This window comes from Dromaius novaehollandiae, chromosome W (assembly GCF_036370855.1).
Source record: "Dromaius novaehollandiae isolate bDroNov1 chromosome W, bDroNov1.hap1, whole genome shotgun sequence".
NCBI classification, from domain to species: domain Eukaryota; kingdom Metazoa; phylum Chordata; class Aves; order Casuariiformes; family Dromaiidae; genus Dromaius; species Dromaius novaehollandiae.
In genome coordinates this window covers 45,722,318-45,743,128 of record NC_088130.1, presented here as the reverse complement: position 1 = coordinate 45,743,128, position 20,811 = coordinate 45,722,318, and the positions used below count along the sequence as shown (strand labels likewise).

The window sequence follows — 20,811 nt, the reverse complement described above, 5'->3', positions numbered from 1 at the left end:
AGAACATTGGTCATGAGCAGAAGCAGCTGACTGTTCACATCCTCTGCTTTGTCCAAAAGCTTAGTTTAAGAAATCAGAAACACCCAGGCCAGTAAAAAAGTATGCAACAGAGTATTTGATCTATGTTTGGCTAAAACAAGTAGTATTTGAGCATTCTTATGAGCTCGAATTACTTGCATAAATACCCTCATTAAACTGGGTACAAATTGCAATTTTTTTTTTCTAAAAAATATGATCACTTTACTACATGACCAATCCTGCCCTGAGGAGAGCTAAGAGCAGCAATATATTTTGTCAAGATAATAAAACTGATCTTCTATCACATCCAAACAAATACATCTTCATCAGTGAATGAACTTAAACAACTGTTACATAACTTGAAACAATAAATAGAAAAGAAGTAGGGTCCCAAATGATAATCTCTAGTGCCCAGCAATATCTTCAGGATAGAGAAGCAAGGCCTTGCTTCAAGGTCTCACTTTGTGAAAAGCCAGCCAAGCAAAAACCTGCTGCCTTCACTCACAGCTGCACAACTGAAATCAGACACTTGTGAGAGGGCCTGGTAAACATGGGACAAGCTTCCAAATACTTTCTTTTGAGAACACCTCCACACATTTTTATACTTTATCAGATTAGCTGCATAATCAGCAGAGCTCTGATAACATGAAATACTGAAAGCTAAAACAGCACTAAAAGCATACTTTCAGCCTGCTGAATCGTGTGAAGTGTTATGCAGACTCTGAGACTTGTGTAGCTGTATGGCAGGCGAGTTACACAACCGTGCTAGCAGATTGTTTAAGCTTTGCCAGATGTGGTGTCTGAGTCCAACACGTGCAGCGATTTCCAAATAACATTGCTGATAACTTATGAAGGGGAGAAAAGTTACTTTCTATACAGACAGCCAAAAGACCCAGAGTAGGACTGTGGGATGGGCACTGTGCAAGCACATGGCAATCAGTCTCCTCTGAAAGAGCTTACAGTCTAAATAAATGAAGCAGATAAAACAGCAAAAGGTGAAAACACAGCACAAGGAGATAAACTTGTTTAAGGCCGCACAGCATTAAAGGCTCTTGTTTCTTCCTTTGTGCCCCACTCATTGGTCCCATCCTGCCATTAAGTATTACTCACTACCTCATGTAAAATAACAAAGATTTTAATGGAAATACCTACTGGCCTTTGTCGGACTGAGGGGGAAATTTAAAATAACATGTCTCCATCTTCCCAGCCAATACATGCAAATAGGTGATCAGTTAAGCATTGCAGGCAGGTAACTTCAGTGACTCATTCTGTCCAAAACGATGATGATCACACATTATCTGATCATTCTTGACTGCAAGTTGTTCTTTCAGCAAAACACATCCTGTGTATCAAACCTTGTAGTTCTGTGTCCTACTTCATAGATAGGAATCTACTAAAGTCACTTGTATGAATATTGTAGTAGTATTTTCTTTAGGAATCTTTTTATCAAACATATTACAGTTCAAAAGCAAAAGTTCACTGGCACAGTACAGGTCATTTAGATGTGACCTAACCTAACAGTCATGTTATCTGGAATATAAACTCAAAAATTCTGCACATAAAAAAGGCACTAGTAAATGTCTTACAGGAAAAGCAAAGAATGACAAAATTATTCATTACAACAATGAAAATATTTTACATGTTTAGGAGTAAAACACTAGTTCCGCGAAACGCAAAAGTAACAGAGCCCTGTGTTGTGTGTATTTAACTGTCATCCTCATTCCCACCTCTAATGATAATTCTATCCTCCCCAGCATGTTCCCAGCAGCAACCTCAAAGCAAAGATAACATACACTACGGATAGCTTGGAGCTACATTGGTTCTCAGTGGCTGGCTATCAGGTGCAAGAAAATATTTAAACACCATGTTCTGCTTGCTTTCTCCTGAGCAGGGGCACTAATTTGGGTTTCTCTCCTCCATCCAATTACCAATTTTCCTAAGACTTTAAGGAAGTCTAATACCTTTAAGACCTGCACCCTGCTCCTTTCAAACCATGTTTAAAAGTTATCAGGGGTACACAGAGGGTCATGGCCAAGTGAACAGAACAACTCATTTAGTTTTATTTCCATAGGAAAAATAGCTAAAAATAACATAGGTTGCTGCATTATGTGTGTCATTTCCTTATATGACTTCTCAGCTATATAACATTCTCAACATAGGAATTTTTATGAATATTTTCTATAGCTTTTTTAGCATACCATCACTAGTCAAAGTTTAAATATTTAACAGATAGTTAATGCTGAAAAAACTGGCAAAATGTTCATCACAGGTTTGGGGTTTTTTTTTTGGGGGGGGGGGATATTTTCTTCTCTTGACTTCAGCAACTATCCTATTGTCATTCTCTACTTATCCTAACTTTTCCTCTAGTGAGTTTTCATATCGATGCCCTCAAATCTTCATTTGCATTCCAGTCTTCTTTAGAGGGTCCAAAGGCCTTTTGATTCCCTTTTCTTCTGCTTCTATACCTACACTAAGCCCCTCAATCTTTTCAGCCTTTTTTTTTTAAACCAGAAGCTCCTCCATGCCTCTGAGATTAAATTTAGGTAACATCTTTTCCTTAGATGATGATCATTGCTAAAAATAATAATCAGGGATTATCATCAGTTCAAGTAATGATATTGCAGTGTTGACATTTTTCATACTTCCTAGTGCATCCTCAATGTCTTACAGCAGACCAAAAAAAAAAAAAAAATCCTTTAAGCAACAGAAACAGGGACCAGCTCCCAACTTGCACAGAAATCTGCTCCTGGCTGTATGTTGACAGGCACATGAACAAGGAGAGTAAAATTAGATATTTTTCCCAGATTTGGACAAGATTTTTCCTGCTAGTTTGCACAGGCAAACCAGAAACTTCTTCCCCAGTGGAAAAATATTTACTAAATAGATCACTTCCTGATAGGATGAGATTAACAACTCATTATACATATGAGTAGCAAAGGATGCATCTAGTGTCCTACACAAATTAGGAACTTAAGGATGTTCTTTTAAGGACCACACAGCAATATCCTATAATTTATGCATTTAGCAAACAGCACCTGGGCAGCTGAAGAGACAGCAACCCAATGAAATCTTTTAGAACAAAAGACAATTCTCTTCTCTGCAGAACTTGTTAAAGGAAAGCCCTTTATATGAACATCTCTCAAGATCAGGTTTAAGCACGCACAAAGTGCAATTAGCTCATGAATTGCCACAGGCCATATGGATTTAAGTTACAAATTCCACACGCAGTGCACACCCCAGTGATATTTGCTTTGAAGGATTTCATGATGATTAATTTCTTGCACTGATGTAGGATATGAACACTACAAAAAATGATAACAAATATCATCAGCAGTCATACACTTTGTTCCCCTTCCAGAGAACAGTTATGATAGACATATACAAAATAGACAGTAACATGTATGAATCAATGGCCTGAACAAAGTCTTTAAATGATCTTTAAGCTTATTTAAATACAACAATCTAATGTTTCATATGCACAAGCAATCTTTAAGAGATTCTCAACTAATAATTTGTTAAAACATTCATAATCTATGTTTTTTCAGATTCTCTCACAACTTTGTCTGTCTTCTATTTCTCTTTCACAGGAAAGTCCAGATGACAAAATTAAACTCAGATTCTAGCAAACCAACAAGGTTAGTGAACCACCTAGATATGGGAGAATTCCTCAGTAAAAATGGCCTATATTCATGTCTGTTATGGTTAAAGTAATGAGTCATCTGGTCAATAACCTCCATTGCCTTGGGGTGACAGAAAACAAGTGCAGCTATTAGGGTTCAAGTAATTCCAGATCATAAGCAATACCTTTAACTAAAACTAAGAGTAGATCTTTCTTGCACAGGCATATGCAGTTTTAAAACAGTGTAATATAAAAAAGAAATCCAGCTATTTTAGAAGGACAGAGCTATCTAACTTTTGGCAGCTATTTTACAAAATAAGTAGCTTCACTAATCAAAAGACTTTAGACAACACTATTTATATCAGCATTCCCACTGTCCTCAGTTCCTTTCACTTGTTTCCTCTCTGTCAGTTATCACTTCTGCATTGCTGTTATTCTTTCCTCTTTAAGGGACTTAAGATGTTGATGTATCAAACAGAAGAAAGCAAAATTTTACATGTTTCAAAATGCTAAGATGAGTTTAATACTTACTCAAATTCTGTGGCATAATATTTAAAGAAGCCTATTAGCAGATCTCCAAGACTTGATCCATTTTTTGAGAGGTAAGGAGGAATGGTACATGGGGCTTGATGAACAAGGTGCAACTGCATAGTAGGATCAAAAGAGTCCTGTCAAAATAAAATCAGAGAGTATATATACACACACACAGCTTTAATCTTGGCATGTATTTTTACTTACAACAACAACAATAAAAGTCTGCCTCTCATTTGCTTATTGGAATTTCAAGTACAAATTAAAATGAAAAAGCTCTATTTCTCCTGTGCTGCTGTGCTGCATACTAGTTACTCCCACTGAGCTCAGGTAGAATCACCTTGCCCATGAGAGTGAGACCATCCCTTATCTTCTGTTTGCTTAAGAATTTTAACACAGAAACACCTCTGAACTGAGCTTGTGCTTGCATACTAGTAAAACCACATGAGCAGAAGCAGAGTAAGGCAGCCTGCACTGAGCTGGCTGCAGCTGAGCTGAGATAGGGTGTGTGAAGCTAATGCAGGTATCACTAAGTTTCCATACCTGCAGTATAGAAACACTCACTCCAAAAGGAGGGCCTGACTTATTTCCCACAGCACAGAATTCAATTTGCATGTCAACCCCACTAGCTCTAACAAACTTGCATCTTCCCACATAATGAGTCCAAAGATTGTGGCAGCACCTCCTCTATCCAAGCTATCTGAAAGAATAAAAGGTGAGTTATACAACAGACCTGAATACACAGACCCTACCATTTAAGCTGAAGTATGCTTCTCTTTCAGAAATACTGCAGGTTTGCTAAAAAGGAAAATCACCATTACCAGTGTAGAAAGTTCCTTGCTCAAGACTAAACTAACATTGCTTTAAGTTTGCTACACTGCTTAAATGTCCATTATATCATTTAGGTTCCTCTGACAGACTGTAAGTTCAAGAAGAGAACATATCTTCTGCTTTGAAAAGTTGATAATACCAGGATGCTACATTTTACCACAATGCCTTGTGTATTTCAAGGAAAATAAACCCAACACACACACAAATTTAGGAACCTATTCTGTCTTCTTAGTGTATCTCCCCCTCCCCTACTTTCTTGTTTTAAAGAGTAACATCAGGCATGACTTTCTAACTTTATAGTACTACAGTATTACTGAAAACACTACACACTGTAATACTATTTCCATGTTCACACCAGGCAATGCTTCCTCCGAGTCAAATGTGGTTAGTGATCAAACCAGTAGGGTTTGAAAGTTTGGGACTCTTGTCCTTTTTGCCAATTCCAGCAAAATTTTCTGTGACCTTGAACAACACATCTTCCATTAAAAAAGGGCCATGTTTCCAGCTGTAAAAAATTTGGGCTTTTGTTCTCACATCATAGAATTTTGTGTATAAAATGCTATGACAGTTACCAGAGCTCAGAATTTAACACCTTACAATCCAGCAGAACACACCAAAAGCATGGAGGGGGACATAAAAAGTAGATACACGGCATATACTTAAAGATCTAAAAGGGGAACAGAAGCTTTCCATAGATTGTACATTATATATGATTTTGACCCTAAGGTAAATCAGATACCTACTGGAGTGAAAGCCACTCCTTGCCCATGCCCACAGAAAGTTGCAGAAGAGTCATAACAAATAGACCTAGTATGAGCATTATAACAGCTCATGAGGAAATGGACATGGGGAAAAAGAGGAACGAGAACAAGGGCTGTTGACTCTTAACGATAAAAACAGAAATGCAGGGAAGTTACCATGACAGATGTCTACTGCCACCAAACATTTACTTACTAGCATTAGTAGACATTTTTGAAAAGCTGAACGAGTTTTCCTTTATGCTCTATATATTCAAATTACTGAAAACCTCTCAGCTGCAAGAAAAATCTGCCACTGCAATGAGGTTAGTATACTGAGCAGCTAAAACACAAGACTATGGGTTATTATTTTTCAGAATAATAAATAACCTATTTTCTTTAGTACTATTACTAACTTGCAGAGGATGTTGCTTTTTCTTAGCTATCTTGGCATTAAATGTGACTGAAACACGGAAACAAGGATATTGTCTATGTTTTATTTACATTTTTATATATTAATCAAGATTAATTTGTATTAATGTTGTATTAATTTAAATTTGAATAAAGAAAGCAATGAACTAGTAACTGCCGTAACAACAGCAAAAACCAATATATCAGCTATTATTGTAATAAAGCTTATGGCAAAAAAGAGATGTACTTGCATTCTTGTGCATGTATATGCTTAAATCCAGAAAATGGAGAAGAGCAAATGGATAGGAAGGACCATTTTATCCAAACATTTTATCAATTTGATTTGTTGCCAGTTGATACAACATGAAGTTAGGAAAACTTGCAGTTTTATAATCAGAAAACTGTATTTTGAAAATGGTGATTATGACAGAAGTATAGTCCAAATGAAGGCATTTTTCAGAATATTCAGTTTGCCTGTTTCTTCACTGAATTTACAGTTGATCAAAAGTTGTGTAAGCACCACTGCAGCAAATATGAAGGACTCATTTGAGGAGCAGGAAACAGACCACATCCAAAGATTCCCACTTTTGGCAGAAAAGATGCAATTCCTAAATTTTCTATTTTTTTTTTTAAATAAAAAACATTGAGGGCTGCTGATCACCACTTGTAGAGAAGAAAAAGAAAGAAGTGTTTTGTCCTTCTGATATACAGCAAGCCTGCTACGGAGGAAATTGCTATTAGCAGATTAGAAATTTTTACATATAAGACCAAATTAATTATTGCTTTAACCTGAGAAAGGGTATAGGGAAGATTTAATGAAAATTTCTGTCAAAATACATCAATAACCTACAATACAGCCTGTTTAAGGTCATTTCTTAACAGTGCAATCACTCAGTGTCCAGGGAATAAGACAGACTGGCCACAGGAAATCTGGGCTCATTTTTCTGCTTTGCCACAGACAACCCATGAAACCTTATTAGCCTCTCCCCACCTTCATTCACCTATTGTAAAACAAAGATAACAGTTCTTTTCTTCCTGCTAGATGGACTCCAGGAATAACTAGATAAATGGAGCAAGGTACAGATTACAGATAATCTACCTAAGGGAGGCTGGTAATGAGAGAAAATTTCAAAGCATCCTTAAAATTAGCTCAGTTTCAAGTCGGCTTTTCCTGCAAGTTTTCCCTTCTTAACTTGCTCTAGAAGGCAACAAGGCAAGAAATTCAATGTCTTTGAGAACTAGTCCCTCATTTGCTTGCTGTACTTTTGCCTCATAACGTCTTAAGAAATGTAAAAGAAACTCAGGAGCTAATTGAGGGGGGTGGGGGGGAAAACAAACAAACAAAAAAATCAATGAGCTATTCATCATTTCAAAATATTCCAGAAAAAAGGAATGCAAAGCTTTTCCTTCCCCCCCCCCCCCTTTTTTTTGCCAGACCTCTCCTCTAGCTTGGTTGGCTGCATATTCTGTATGCTGAATGACTAGCATTCAGCAAAATGCATCATATTCAAGCTACAATAATGCTGACGCATGTTCTCTTTCCCCCTTACACACTGGAAAAGAATACAAGTGTACATCCAAAAAATCTATACATCAAGATACTCAGATGTAAAATGAGCTTAACTGACTGTACAAGATTCTTCCTCCAAAAGAAGTTTATAATGGTAACATCAGCATAATATTTTGCCTTTTTTGATAGGTACCTGTATTCATATATACACATGCATATATATTTACAAAAATTACCTTTCTCCAGTCTGACAAGTTAACATTTCACTAGTATTTATCAAAAAAAAAAAAAAAAAAAGTGCAATTCTAAGTGGGGAGCAAACTGCACCTAACTAAGGACTGACTCCCAATGTTTGAAGTAGCTACAGTAGCTTAAGCATCATCCCATCTCCTGCACCATCCTTTAGCAAGACACTACTGCTTGTGAAACTGAGACAGCAGAAACAAAAGCATGCTCACGCTAGAGTCACTGAAGTTCCCAATCCAGCGTACTAGTGGAAACCCACCTCCATCTGGATTTAACCCATGTGCCAGACTGTAACCTGGCACATGAGACACTCTGGCATGTACTGCCTTCTGACACCCAGTCAGTTACCGCAACATTTACCTCTGGCAGATGTTCAGGCAAAACAACCAGAACAAGCAGTGCCTTAAGCCACTACAGATTCCCCTGGGCTCACCTGTCAAAGTCCTAATTCAGAGGTAAGTTCTCGATAAGCTTTGGGACCGATCAAACGATTTTGTGGGCTACTCTAGTCTAAGCGGTCAGGCTGGAGAAGAAGGGGCTACCTGCCAGCCAGGAAGACCCAGAGCTGGGCTCCCACCTCTGCTGCACCCCAGTGCTCCCGCTAAACTCGCAGCTGCAAGACATCAGCTCTGTGCCAGCCGGAGACTCCCCACGGCAACCCAACCCGCGGGTGGGCAGAGCTGGGAGCCCTTCAGCACTTCGCACTCGCACAGGTCTGTGGAAGAGATATACTGAATCGGAGAATCTGCCTCTTGTTTCCTATTTGAGGCACATACGCCTCTTCTGCGGGACACCTGCAATTCAGAACAGGCAGTTTTTCAAAGCCCAGAAGTCTTTTCAAGCTGCAGTTAAAGCTGCAAATTTGATTTTGCAAAAAAGCTGATTTTAAGTTCAAAGGTTGTGTCTCAGAAGGGGAGACATAGTATTTGTGTAGCATTAGAATGGGTACACTGCTTTGACCAGCTACAGCCACAAGTAAAATATATCATTTCTTAGGACACTGACATTTTCCCATGCTTTGTAATTATCACCGTAAGCTAAAAGTAAAACCAGAATTGTTCTAGTGTATTTCTTATTTTAAATTTAAAATTTACTTGTAATATCAGTAATTTAAAATTGTAACTTTTACAGCACTTATTTAAACACTTAATTATATCCTTAACAGAGACAGCAGACCAAAAATATATTTGCAAATTTCTAGCGTAATTTAAGTATCTTAATCAATCCATAGGTTTGATTTGGTTTCATAGTAAGCAGGTATAGAATATATAAAATATTTTTATTAGTAATCTTAGAATATTTAGTCTGTCCTCCCAAACACAAGATAACTAACACAAATCTATGTTAAAACAAAATAAAATGTTACTCCTATCTCAGTGTTCTAGAAAGCACACAGCAACCTGCAAGTTTTACCACTTTCATAGGGTGCAAGAACCACCCTTGCACTTTGTACAAATTCAAAATTTTCAGTTTGCTTTAATCATTTAAACCATTAGTATTTGTGAAGTACTCTAAAAGCATTTACACAGTTCAAACTCTATAAACATAAATGTTTGAATAATTGTTATAAAGAGATCAGAAGCTACTGATTCTTACAGTTTTCTTTAAATCGCAAGCCACACAAAACTTAAAATACTGCAGCATGAGCTTTAGCCAAGTATAATTAGCAAATCTGGTAATTAAAAAAAGAGATTTAGATACATGTGCAAGAAATGAAAAACAGTTTCAAATGCTTTTAGCATTAACAATGAAGAAATTAGAAGGTGCATAGCAGAAAAAAAATCAAAATAAAAAAGATCAAAAAGATTTAACAAAGGTACACATAAACAGGATTACAAAATAGGGATAAAACTGCAGTTTACTGTAGTTCAAAGCCTTTTGTATCTTAGTTATCTTAATTATCCAAGCTGGCTGACATCACGGTCTTTCTCCTGGATACACAGTGACATCAATTCTTCCCATTTCAGCATAATAGGAAGTGTATGCAAAAAGAAAGAAAGGCTTTCGGAGACTAACTCAGCACAATTATCAGCAATATTAAACACACACATAGTTGCTATAATTTGGTCTCTCTGTCTATGAAAAAGAATAAATTTGAAGTGATACATGAGAAGGCGGCGAGGAGGAAGGAACAAGGAATTCCTCTAAGCAAATTGTTGCTTAGAACTATTCAGCAATAGCTCCTTTGTCCCAGACAAGTATTTAAGAGGGTAGCTGTTATTTGTAGGTAATCTTCCTTAGATTAAGGATCACTAGTTATGGCCTTGATTTTGCCAAGGATCAAAGCATACAGACCCACACAGTTCTCTGGAAATCAGCAGAGTATAATCTGGACATAACAGCAAAGTCTGAAAAAGGGATTTTCACGTATGAACTGAAGCCCAATTTTGTGAGGTCGCAAGAGCCTCCTTAGGAAACATATACCATTAATCCTCTGAATCAAGAAATATCAGCTGGATGACACAAGCAACTCAACAGCTGTTGGAAGTTATGAAATTCTGATATAGCACAATCAGATGGAAACAACAGTAGTTAATGTACTAAGAAATAACAGTCAGAAAGTTACAGATGACACCGGAGCATTTGCAGCCTAGCAAAGAGAGAATTTGGTGAACAGCACTAGTTATCAAGCGAGTGTAAAGTTCTCATATATTAAAAAACTGTTTTCACTAAAGAAATGATCAAAAGTAGCAACCAACCGTTCACACTCAGCATATTAATGACTATTTTAACAGACTATGCTTAGCTTAACCCATTATAGATGCTTAAGAATTCATATATTTTAGACAATCTTCATACACATATATGATGTAGTAATAATTCATAAGAAACACTTACTGGGTAATTTTTTTGGAGGGATGGAAGGATGGGTTCAGGTAGGGCTATAAAAAAAAGTTTAAAGTTGCTGTGATTCATGTAATTCAGAGGAAACAATATCATATCAGCTACACCAAAGGGTTGGTCTGAAATTCCATGTTAGAAACATCTACTCAAAACTTCACTTTCATGCATTTTGTAAAATAAAACTTATTCCACAAATCTTTATTACTACATTTTATCTATGGTAGAGTAAGAAGTTAATTCAGTTAAGGGAAGCTATTACTAAGATATTGCTATTTGTAGAAGACAAGAAAAATTCTACAGTAGCTGGGTACCACTTGCCTTTTAAAATTCATGTTAATTCAAGGCCATAGGAAACTCACCTAGACTCTCTAAAGAGCAGTCAATCATTTCTTCACACTCTCTCTCTTTTTTTTTAACCATGTAATATAGTCTGATTATATCAAAGCATGGGAAGTCTCCAGATTCTGAATAAGTACACATTCTTCACCTGCAAAGTTTTTTTTTTTTTTTTTTTTTTTTTTTTTTTTTTTTAAATGTTGAGTCTTCAAAAGTAACTTGAACTACAGCTAAAACACCCAACATATTTAGCAGCCATTGCTGGCAAAATCCCCAATAAAAAAATAGATACAATCTAATGCTGTTAGCTGGTCTACTAAACAGCAAGCAAGATAAAGGTTATAAAGACACTAGTGATACAAAAGAAACTAAATAATTCATCTTTTATGAAACTCATGGGCAGGTAAAACATATTGCATACTAAAAATAACAAGATAAAAAAAATCATCTCCCAGGTCAGGTGGTGCTACAGATACACAGAGACAGAAAAAAAATCCCAAAGCATTCACACCTCACTCAACCCTTACAGCAGCTACAGAACTGTTAGATCACCCTTGGTAGTAAGGTTTGAATGTCACTTCATTGGCATGTTTTTTTTGAACAAAACTGGTCTATATCATTCACTAGGGAAAATGATAATTATGTTCAACACACAGGACTTTGACTTGGGATTTAATTCACCCTTGAAACAAGATCTCACAAGGGAAGAGATGTTCAAGCATCTTTTTTCTATAGGGACGAAAAAAACTAGAATAGCAGAATTCTCAAAGCATGCTTGGGATATTTTCAAAGAGTATACTATATTCTTAGCAGTCCTGCTAGTTAATATGATCATAGCTGCTTTAATAATCATTTTATTTTGTTTGTGGGCATTTGGAAATATGAAAGAGTCTTATTTCTACAACATCTTGGATATTTTCCAATTCTCTCCTATACTGAAAGAACAGGCAACAAAATCTGAGCAGTATGAGTAATCAAGATACTTCATGTTAATTTCTGAGTCTGCATGATGCATTAAGATGACAGGGTTAAGGGGAAAAGCTACCCACTTACCACTAGCATTTGCCACCCGAGTTTTTCTTTTCCTACTGTACAAGATAATTGGACCTGTTACCTGGAGGAAAGTTCATGCACAAAACATTGATGTACCTACGAAATAAACTCAAGCCACACTAACCTTAGGTCAAAAGACTTCCACACTAGTATGATAAGAAAATGGAAATAGATTAAGTAGTACAGGAAAGCAATTTGCCTAATGAAGAGAGACCATATTTATTGCTAAAAGAAAGCTTTTATTCTTGACTGTTTTCCTGCCCAGTACCATCAATAAAAGCCCTACTAGCAAATTCTGAGGACACAAGCTGCTTTCAACAGTACCATATACACGCAGTAGAAATGAGAAAAAGTTGTTAAAACTTGAAGGAATAAAACATTAGGATTCAAACAGCTGGCACCAGATATATGCTTAGAGCCACGGCCCTTTTAGCAGAAAGGGCTCATGGAGCACAGGTTAGAAATCCCCACCTCTGGCCTCAGACTGCTGATACTTTATCGGCAGCTGACTGATCCCACAGTTCTGCATGAAAAGAATTATTCAAATCTTCTTCTTCCCCAGACAGCTGTGGCAGCTGCCACAGATGACTACAGCAAATGCCCTCATGCTTGCAGTCATTAACATTACTGCAAGCCTACACATTTATATTTGCTTGCAACTCCCACTCTCTTCCCTTTTGTGCATTACTTTTATGCACAGCTCAGTAATTGGCTATTCATGACTGCACACAGCACCTAAGAAATTCCACACTCCCAGTCTCCAGAGTTACTGTAATATTCTCAAAGTATATTTTCAGGGTAAGTTTCCAAGTGAAAAGGCCTGCTTCCACTAAAAGCCTAATACCAGCAGCATCAAATGCTTACCAAGTCACAGTTAAGATGGTCACTAATTGCTAGACAGTGTAAGGATACTTCTCCTCATCTCTTGCACATGCTTCACCTTTGCATAGCAATCTTTGCACCCAGTAGCGCTCACCAGTTTCACTTCTGTATCTAATCATCAGTGTGGCCATTTTATTTTTAAGTCGATTTGTCATTTCAACTCTTCCGATAAACAATTCATTTTTTTTATAGTTGTTAAGAACCTATATTAAAGATCTATCACCTACAATATTGTTTCAGAGCTGTGGTAACAGACTTTGCAGGATTTTCTTTTTCTTTTCACAGAAACAAACCTATGGAATACCACCACAGCTAACGTAGAGAAAAGGCCATAGGCACAGTATAGACTGACTTACATCCTACTATCCTGATGACTGGTACATTAGTAATATGCACACACTACAGGGATCAAAGAATTCAAAAGTAACCCTACTGGATCTCAAACAGACAAAATGCCTTCCTAGGTCCTACACTACAGATACTGTACAGCTGAAAGAAAACTACCAGCTTGAGTCAACTGTCATAAAAAGCTTCCAGGCCTAGCACAGAGTGGGTGTAGCACGGCCTTGGAACTACTAAACCCTTGGCCACCCACTCTACAGTGGGTATCTATATTCCAGGCCAAATGAGCTGTCAAAGGAACTAAACAGAATCATTGTCTCTTTTTATCCAATTAACAAAAACAAACAAAAAAAGCACTACACAGATTGACAAAGGGAAAAATCTAAAATGAAAATGTACACAGTTTATCTACAGCTGTGATCATAAAATGTTAAGAATACACTTATTAAAATAAATACAATGAACAATCAGCATGTTACAAAAATATTAAAGCAAAGAATGAATATAAGCAGCAAAATACAAAGTCCATATATGAACTGACAGGAATTAAGAAAATACTTCTACATTCATGTTACTCCACAAGACGTATGTCCTACCCCTGGCCTACCCTTCTGAAATCACCTGTCTCCCAATAAATGAGAATCTCATACTGACCTAAATGGTTTCTTATGCAAGTCTTAAGCAAGAATTGCAACTTACAAAATTACAAACATGGATTTCTCTAATAACCGAAACTAATAGGGAGATGAGCTCATTTCAATCTATTCTTTAGGAACACTACTGGACTACATAGCTTCCTTGAATTGTCAACAGGGATCCTTAATTCCACAAGTAAGGCTTCTCAGCTCCAGACAAAAGTTCAGTGTTTTGATATATTAGTCACAGTCGATATATTAAAGTCACAAAAAAAAAAAAAAGATGCTGCCACTGGCAGTCCCAACTTCTCATGAGACAGCAGTCACCTCACAGAAGACAGTAATCAGAAAATCCCCTAACTATATGTGCATTCTTGCATATATATGCTCCCATGTTAAGTCCTTGGTTTATCAAAACAGAGAAAAGTCACCTCACAGCATTTGTTGTCCCTTCAATTTTCTTGGAATTTCCCAAATACAAGAAATTTGAAATTGTGACGTTTAGCTTTTTCTCTTGGAATTACTAAATAATTCGCTACCCACTGCACAGTGGATTATCTAAAAAGGGCAGGTTTTTGCTAACAAGAGCTTGAGTTTATTTTATAGTTACACAACATCCTGCAGGTACATTGATTTTTTTTAAGCTGGTAACTCTGACTCCAGAGAAGAGGTCCACTTCTTAGATAAAAATGCAGCACTACGGAAAGGGAGTAAAAACACCACCTTGTTTTCAGATTTTTCCTTGTGGAAAATGATTGCTGTTGATGTTTAAAATTAAAGAGGAAAACTACACAAATACAAACTTTAAAGGAACAGTTTCAAAAGGCAAAAAATACTTACTCTGTAAATAGTGCAAAACCATCAATACAAGACTATAGCTGCTTAAAGTACCACGACTGGCATCATTTATGTCATGAAAACTCGCCCACTTCTTAACAACCAGTACTAATGGACGAACTCGATTCTCAACTGTAAGTAAAATAAATACTTATCAAAAAAGCACAATAACTAGACAGTGATCAATTAATTTTTATTGCCACCTGATCAATATGACACTTGTTTTGCACTCTAAAGTTACCTCTTGTAAGCCATTTATAGACTTTACTTAGTTATCCTACAACTACTGTCCATCTTAAAAAAAAAAAAAAAAAAAAAAAAAAAAAAAAAAAAAAAAAAAAAAAAAAAAAAAAAAAAAAAAGGAAAAAAAATTGCATTTGAAAATATCTTTTGGGTAGTAAGATCCACAGATGCATTACAAGGGCCATGCCAGGTAACTTGCAGATGAGACAAAACTGGATGTGCCAGTCAATGCAGCAGTTCCCTCCAGTTCTCAGTACAAATTTCCTGAATTAAGAAACATTCCAGGACAGACCAAATGTAAATTTTTTATTTAGATTATATAAGCTTCGAGGACAGAGAAAAAAAATTCTTCTGACTGCAGGACACAGAACTTATTTTTAATTTTTCCTCAGGGTCCATGAAAGCAGTAAACACTGCATCCAAACACTAATTCTAAAATTACCTGGTCCTCAGCAGTTTTTCATAGATGAGATCTATTAGATAAAATATCACATTAAATCAAGTTATCCTTTTCATCAGGAAAGACACCAATATTATAGTCACATTCCAGTTCTGAACTTCCGAATTGCAGGAGAATGTAGGTAGCCTTCTGTATGAAGGTTACAACACATTTTAGGGAGATGTTACTAACCAACATATCATAGGGAGCTCACAGCATACTTCATTTATTATTTGCAGATATGTGGAATTTGATCATCAGCCCAGTGAACCACCTTACAATGGACCAGATAATCACGTGTTTTGGAATATCTTTCTTACCCTGACATCTTTGTGCAAAGTTTGGTATGCTGAACATCAGGACATGAATACATAACTCACAACTGCTTCATCCAGGACAAGAGAGACTTTCTGTAACAGCGCCAGTTGTGTTCTGTGTTATTCTGAAAAATCCTGTCAAACCAACTGCCTCTTACAACTTATTCACAATGGTTCAGCAGACATGCTCCTGAACATGGCACTCTTCTTGAAATGAATGTCCTGAATTACGTCTGGAAGACTTCTTAAAAACAAAAACCCTTTCCATCAGTCACCTGATCCTCTACATCATTCACTAGTGGTTGGATTAAAAATTCTGACTGTTACTAAATAAGATGCAGAAGAATTAGTATACAGACAATAACAACAACATTCTCAATAACAGAAACATGATTTTTCATGAGACAAATGCAAATAGGCTCAAATTCTAAACTGGACTTTTCTTTGAGCATCACAATGGAAAGGATTTCACTTTAGTTAACTTCATTTTGAGATCAGGTTTTGTGTTTGCTAGTATTCGTCGTTAATATATAATGAAATCAGTGTGTAACACTACCAGTAAGTTTTTCCTGACATTCTTACATCAGTTAACAATCTATTACGGTGTATTTTCTTGAGGGAATGTCATTTGCTCAAAACTAAAAGGTCTGGCTTCCACTCTAACTGAAAAATCCCACCCATGAATTGCAGACTTACTCCAGACAGGCCTCCTTAGGTGACCAACTGATAACACAAAAGCAATACATTCCAGTTACTAGCTCTACTTAATCTACCTACATTTTCTCCTTCTGTGGACCTTCTGCTCCACTTAGTCATATAATCTTTGATCTCTTCTACAGCACCTGATGCACCAACATAGAAGGGCTGGTTTGGAAAAGACAGAAGAGCATCCACAGAAATATTTATAAATATTTTTTATCATGCTCACTAAGTTAACCAGCCCCTTGTTTGCTTGAGTATCTAACTCCATGGAACAAAAATATCCATATATCTTACATAATAGAGGTATTTTTTTTTTCTTGCAAGCAGGTTGAAGATCTTCAGCCATGCATATTTTAAGTGAGCAGGCTAATACTTTTAGTGCTACCCACCCTGGTTGATATGACTTCTAAAAGTATGTAAAGGGACTAGATGTCTGATAATAGTTTTCGTTTGTTTTTGTTTGCCTGAAGCCACATGAGAGTTGTCTTATCCCAAGAAGAGAGGACTATGCTTGACAAAGACTGCCTCTTTATGAAGGTCTTGCACATTATCTTTTCAGTCAAAAGCCTCCCTTAGTAACTCACTCCTTGACCTCAAGAAAATAGTAATATTTATCACTATCATCAGGAGACATTAAGTTAATTTTGACTGAGCATATTAAGGAGCCTGCAGTCCTTATAAAGGTGGACACCATGGCAGAAAGAAAGAAAAAAAGTTGGGCCACATAGACCCCTTCCACTGCTTTTTACCATCTGGATTCCTGCCTGTACCTATAGTGATTTGCTGAGAGGAGTAAGTGGTGAGACATAGAAACCAGTGGCAGAAACTGGGAACAACAATGTTAACATTAGACTTAGTGAAGTGACCCCATACCTATAGCTGTAACAAAGATTACTTTTCTAAACTATTTAAGCTTAGAAGGAAATCTCTTTCTAGGTGGATGCCTTCCTGGGTACATGAGGAAGTTACAGTTAAATAACTTTTCCAGGATGAGATCCCCTCTGAATATGCAACACTGTGAAACTACTCTGCTCTAAGTATTAGTCAAAAGTAGTTAGTAAGCATAGCTTGTACTGATAACTTCCTACCCTAAAAAGAAAGGAACTCATGTATGCAAAAACTGAACAAGGTGGTAAAGGGAGAAATGCAGGTGACCTAGAGGCATTAGCCCAAGGTCTGCTCCTTATGCATTTATCTGCCAAATGACATCATGGTGCTAAACAACAAAAGCTTAGCTTAGCACTAAGAGTGCTGTTTTTATTACTTCCCCTTTAGATGTGTGTTCCACAGTCTCCCACTGAAATGCAAACTACTGAGGAGACACAACCCAGTTGTGTTTTGGGGTTAGTCTAAAAACTGAAGTAACATTTCAGATTTCCCAAGGAAAGACTCTGTATTGTAAGACATAGCCTCAGCTAGCTATCAGTCACACATACCTATCAGTGGCTGCAGGGAAATAAAAGAAACAGAAAATGGTATCACACTATAATCACTGGTACAAAGGGAATAATACAATAATGTATTTGGTTCTGCTCCTCTTCCCCCACCCCATTATCTGCAGAAGACTGAAGCAGCCGTTGTAATAAATATGTGGACCTTAATATGAAGATATTTTATCATCTTCTGAATATTATAATATTCAATTAAAAACATAGCTAGCTGATGTTTTTCTCCATACATTTAGAGCAACAAAAAATTACATTAAAGCTATCTAATGCAGCTAATTAAGTAATTATACATGGTAACTTAATATAATACATTCAACTGAATTTTATTAGTTTATCAAGACTAAAATACAAACTAAAACTGCAGGCAAAAATTCACAGAAATAAGAAAATATATCAAAAACTTACTGTATGCATAGGTTCTCAGAAGGAATGTATTTCTTATTCCTACAACATTGTTTACATTCAAGTCAAACTCCACACAGCTATGGAAAAGGAGAAAAAGAAAAGAATTAAATGTTACGGCATTCAGTTTCAGAATATTTATTACCACTAGTGAAAGAGGTAAAGAAGTACAACTTTAAGACAATGTTCTAGGATTTTTCTTCTTCAAACAGTAAGAGTTTTAAGGCTATGATTTCCATTTTGTATTTGTGTATGGTACAATTATAGACTTGAATTCCATAGTTATCAAAATGTGGCTGTTGTGGGGAAGATGCAGGTAGAACTAAGTTTAGACCTTAGGACAACTTAATATATCAAATAATTGTTGGATTTTTAACAAATCTTTTTCCCAGCTAGGCTTCAAATACATGATTTTACTACAGATAGTGGGTTTGATAAAACATCTTTTGATGCCAGGCAGGATTCTCTGAGGTTTTAGTTTATCATAGCCCACCAATGAACTGAGAAGGAGAACTAACTATAGTAGCTCAGAAGGTAAGAATCTCCTTACACATTTCAAATTTAACTACTCTTATTCCTGAGACATTCCAATTTAACACGACATTTCAGTACCCCACTGTTGCTCGACTCTGTTACAGATAAGCAACAAGCACTTTGAAATGAAATTTATCAGTAAACAGTGCATGTTTTGTGAAAATCATCTTAACAGTTTCAGAGCATGCAATTTTTAGTAACTGTTTCATATGGTTAACAGCAAATAAGAGCACAACAAACAAGTATTACCTGCTTTATTTTACCACTCCAAATAATCTGAATTTCATACTGCATATGCAGCCTAAATACAGTGCTCAAGATACAATATCCAAATTTATGATCAACAAGCTATAACAACATTTTAACTTGCAACAAGAAGGGCCTCATATTGACAAAACAGTAGGTATCTGCAATATACAACTATTCATATTCATAAATATACGGAACAGATTTTTGAGATTAACTACATTAAAACATCCTTTGTATCAAAAATATTACACGATTAAAAAAATTAAACATGATTTTTTAGATGTTTTGAGAGGGTAGTAAACAATAACACAACAGGAAATAAACAAGCTTGAGCTACTGCTTGATAGTTGTTAAAATAAGCACAAACACCAATAAGACCATTATTTATAGGTGCAAATATAGTAAAGAATTGTCAGGCAGCATATGTAATTCCAGTTAATTCCAGTTGGCAAGATCACTTATTACCAGATGTTGATTAAACAAATTCTATTGTAGCTCTATTGTACTTTAATACACGCATTTAATAAATGTTGCAGTTACAGCAACTGAAAAGGGATTTGTACTGTTTTGACTCAAGTTCTACCAAAAGCACTAAAGGAGGGGAGAAAAAAAAGTCAAGTGCACATCAAATGCAGTAGAACAGAAAGCTTTTGCATCCTCTGCAGTACAGAAATGTTAATTAATCAAAGGCCTGACTGGTAACAGAGCTGGTATTATAATTATTTCCTGCAAAAGACAACAAAAAAATAGAGATAATAAGTCTTTATGTGCAAGTGACCTTCCCTTACTGTTAGGACATTAAGAAGCCTCCAAGATCAAAAAGTAGAACAAACAAAACCAAACTGATTCCTTTTTCTTCTTTTGCCAAATCAAATCAAGCAGGCAAGGTGTAATTTTCAGGCATTTATGGACAACACATACACTACAATCTGGCTCTGGCTGCAGAGATGGCATCCATTGCATTCTACCGCCTTCCCCAGCAGCTGGGCTTCAAGAAAATTGGCTTTGACAGGAAGCTTCTCACATTTAGTTTCTGGTTTTGGCTAAAACAGGTTTAGTCCCCTGGATACAGAGTATCCAATCCATTTTTCAAGATCTCTTGGAAAGAGTGAATGAGTGTGTATATGAACAGATGGAAAACACAGGGAAGAGGCTGGTAAGAGACTGGAAAGAGACAGATAGTTAGACAAAACATGGGTGGAAGCGAAAAGATACATAAGGGAAAGATATGGGGATGAGGAGGGAAAAAAAACCAAATGGTGAACTGTACTGTTTTTATTCTCCCCCCAGAATGTAATGGGCAGCTTCTAGTCTGAGAAGATATCCTTTGAGTTAGTAGGAGGGAAAGAATTCTTCGAATCCTGTCTGTAAGTATATGAATATTATGACTGTCACTTTTTTTGCAAATGACTATAGTATGGACTATAAATGCCTACAAAGAATGTCCATTTTCTCACCTAATCACTTCCATAATTTAAGTTTCTTTTTAAAGCCCAATTTAAAATTGGAAAAAAATATTTTTCTATACCTCCGTCATTTCTGCAAGATTTTTACCAGGAATTTATCATTTAAAGTATCCATAGAAAGACTAGCATTGTTGTGTGTAGGCAAGCTGTATACCCAAATTTTAACTTGACAAGTTTAA

At 36.3% G+C, this 20,811-nt stretch overlaps 1 protein-coding gene across 4 annotated transcripts in view; it reads right to left on the bottom strand.

Moving 5' to 3' along the window:
* The window catches only part of LOC135323465 (poly(A) RNA polymerase GLD2-like), a 49,975-nt gene that overhangs the window by 12,192 nt on the left and 16,972 nt on the right, over positions 1-20,811 (bottom strand). For all 4 annotated transcript variants that reach the window (XM_064500720.1, XM_064500722.1, XM_064500721.1 and 1 more), the window contains 4 exons: positions 18,387-18,463; positions 14,836-14,964; positions 10,742-10,785; positions 4,169-4,305 (listed from right to left, as the gene is read on the bottom strand). In XM_064500720.1, coding sequence (XP_064356790.1) covers positions 4,169-4,305; positions 10,742-10,785; positions 14,836-14,964; positions 18,387-18,463 — 387 coding nt within the window. The remainder of the gene's footprint in view (positions 1-4,168; positions 4,306-10,741; positions 10,786-14,835; positions 14,965-18,386; positions 18,464-20,811) is intronic.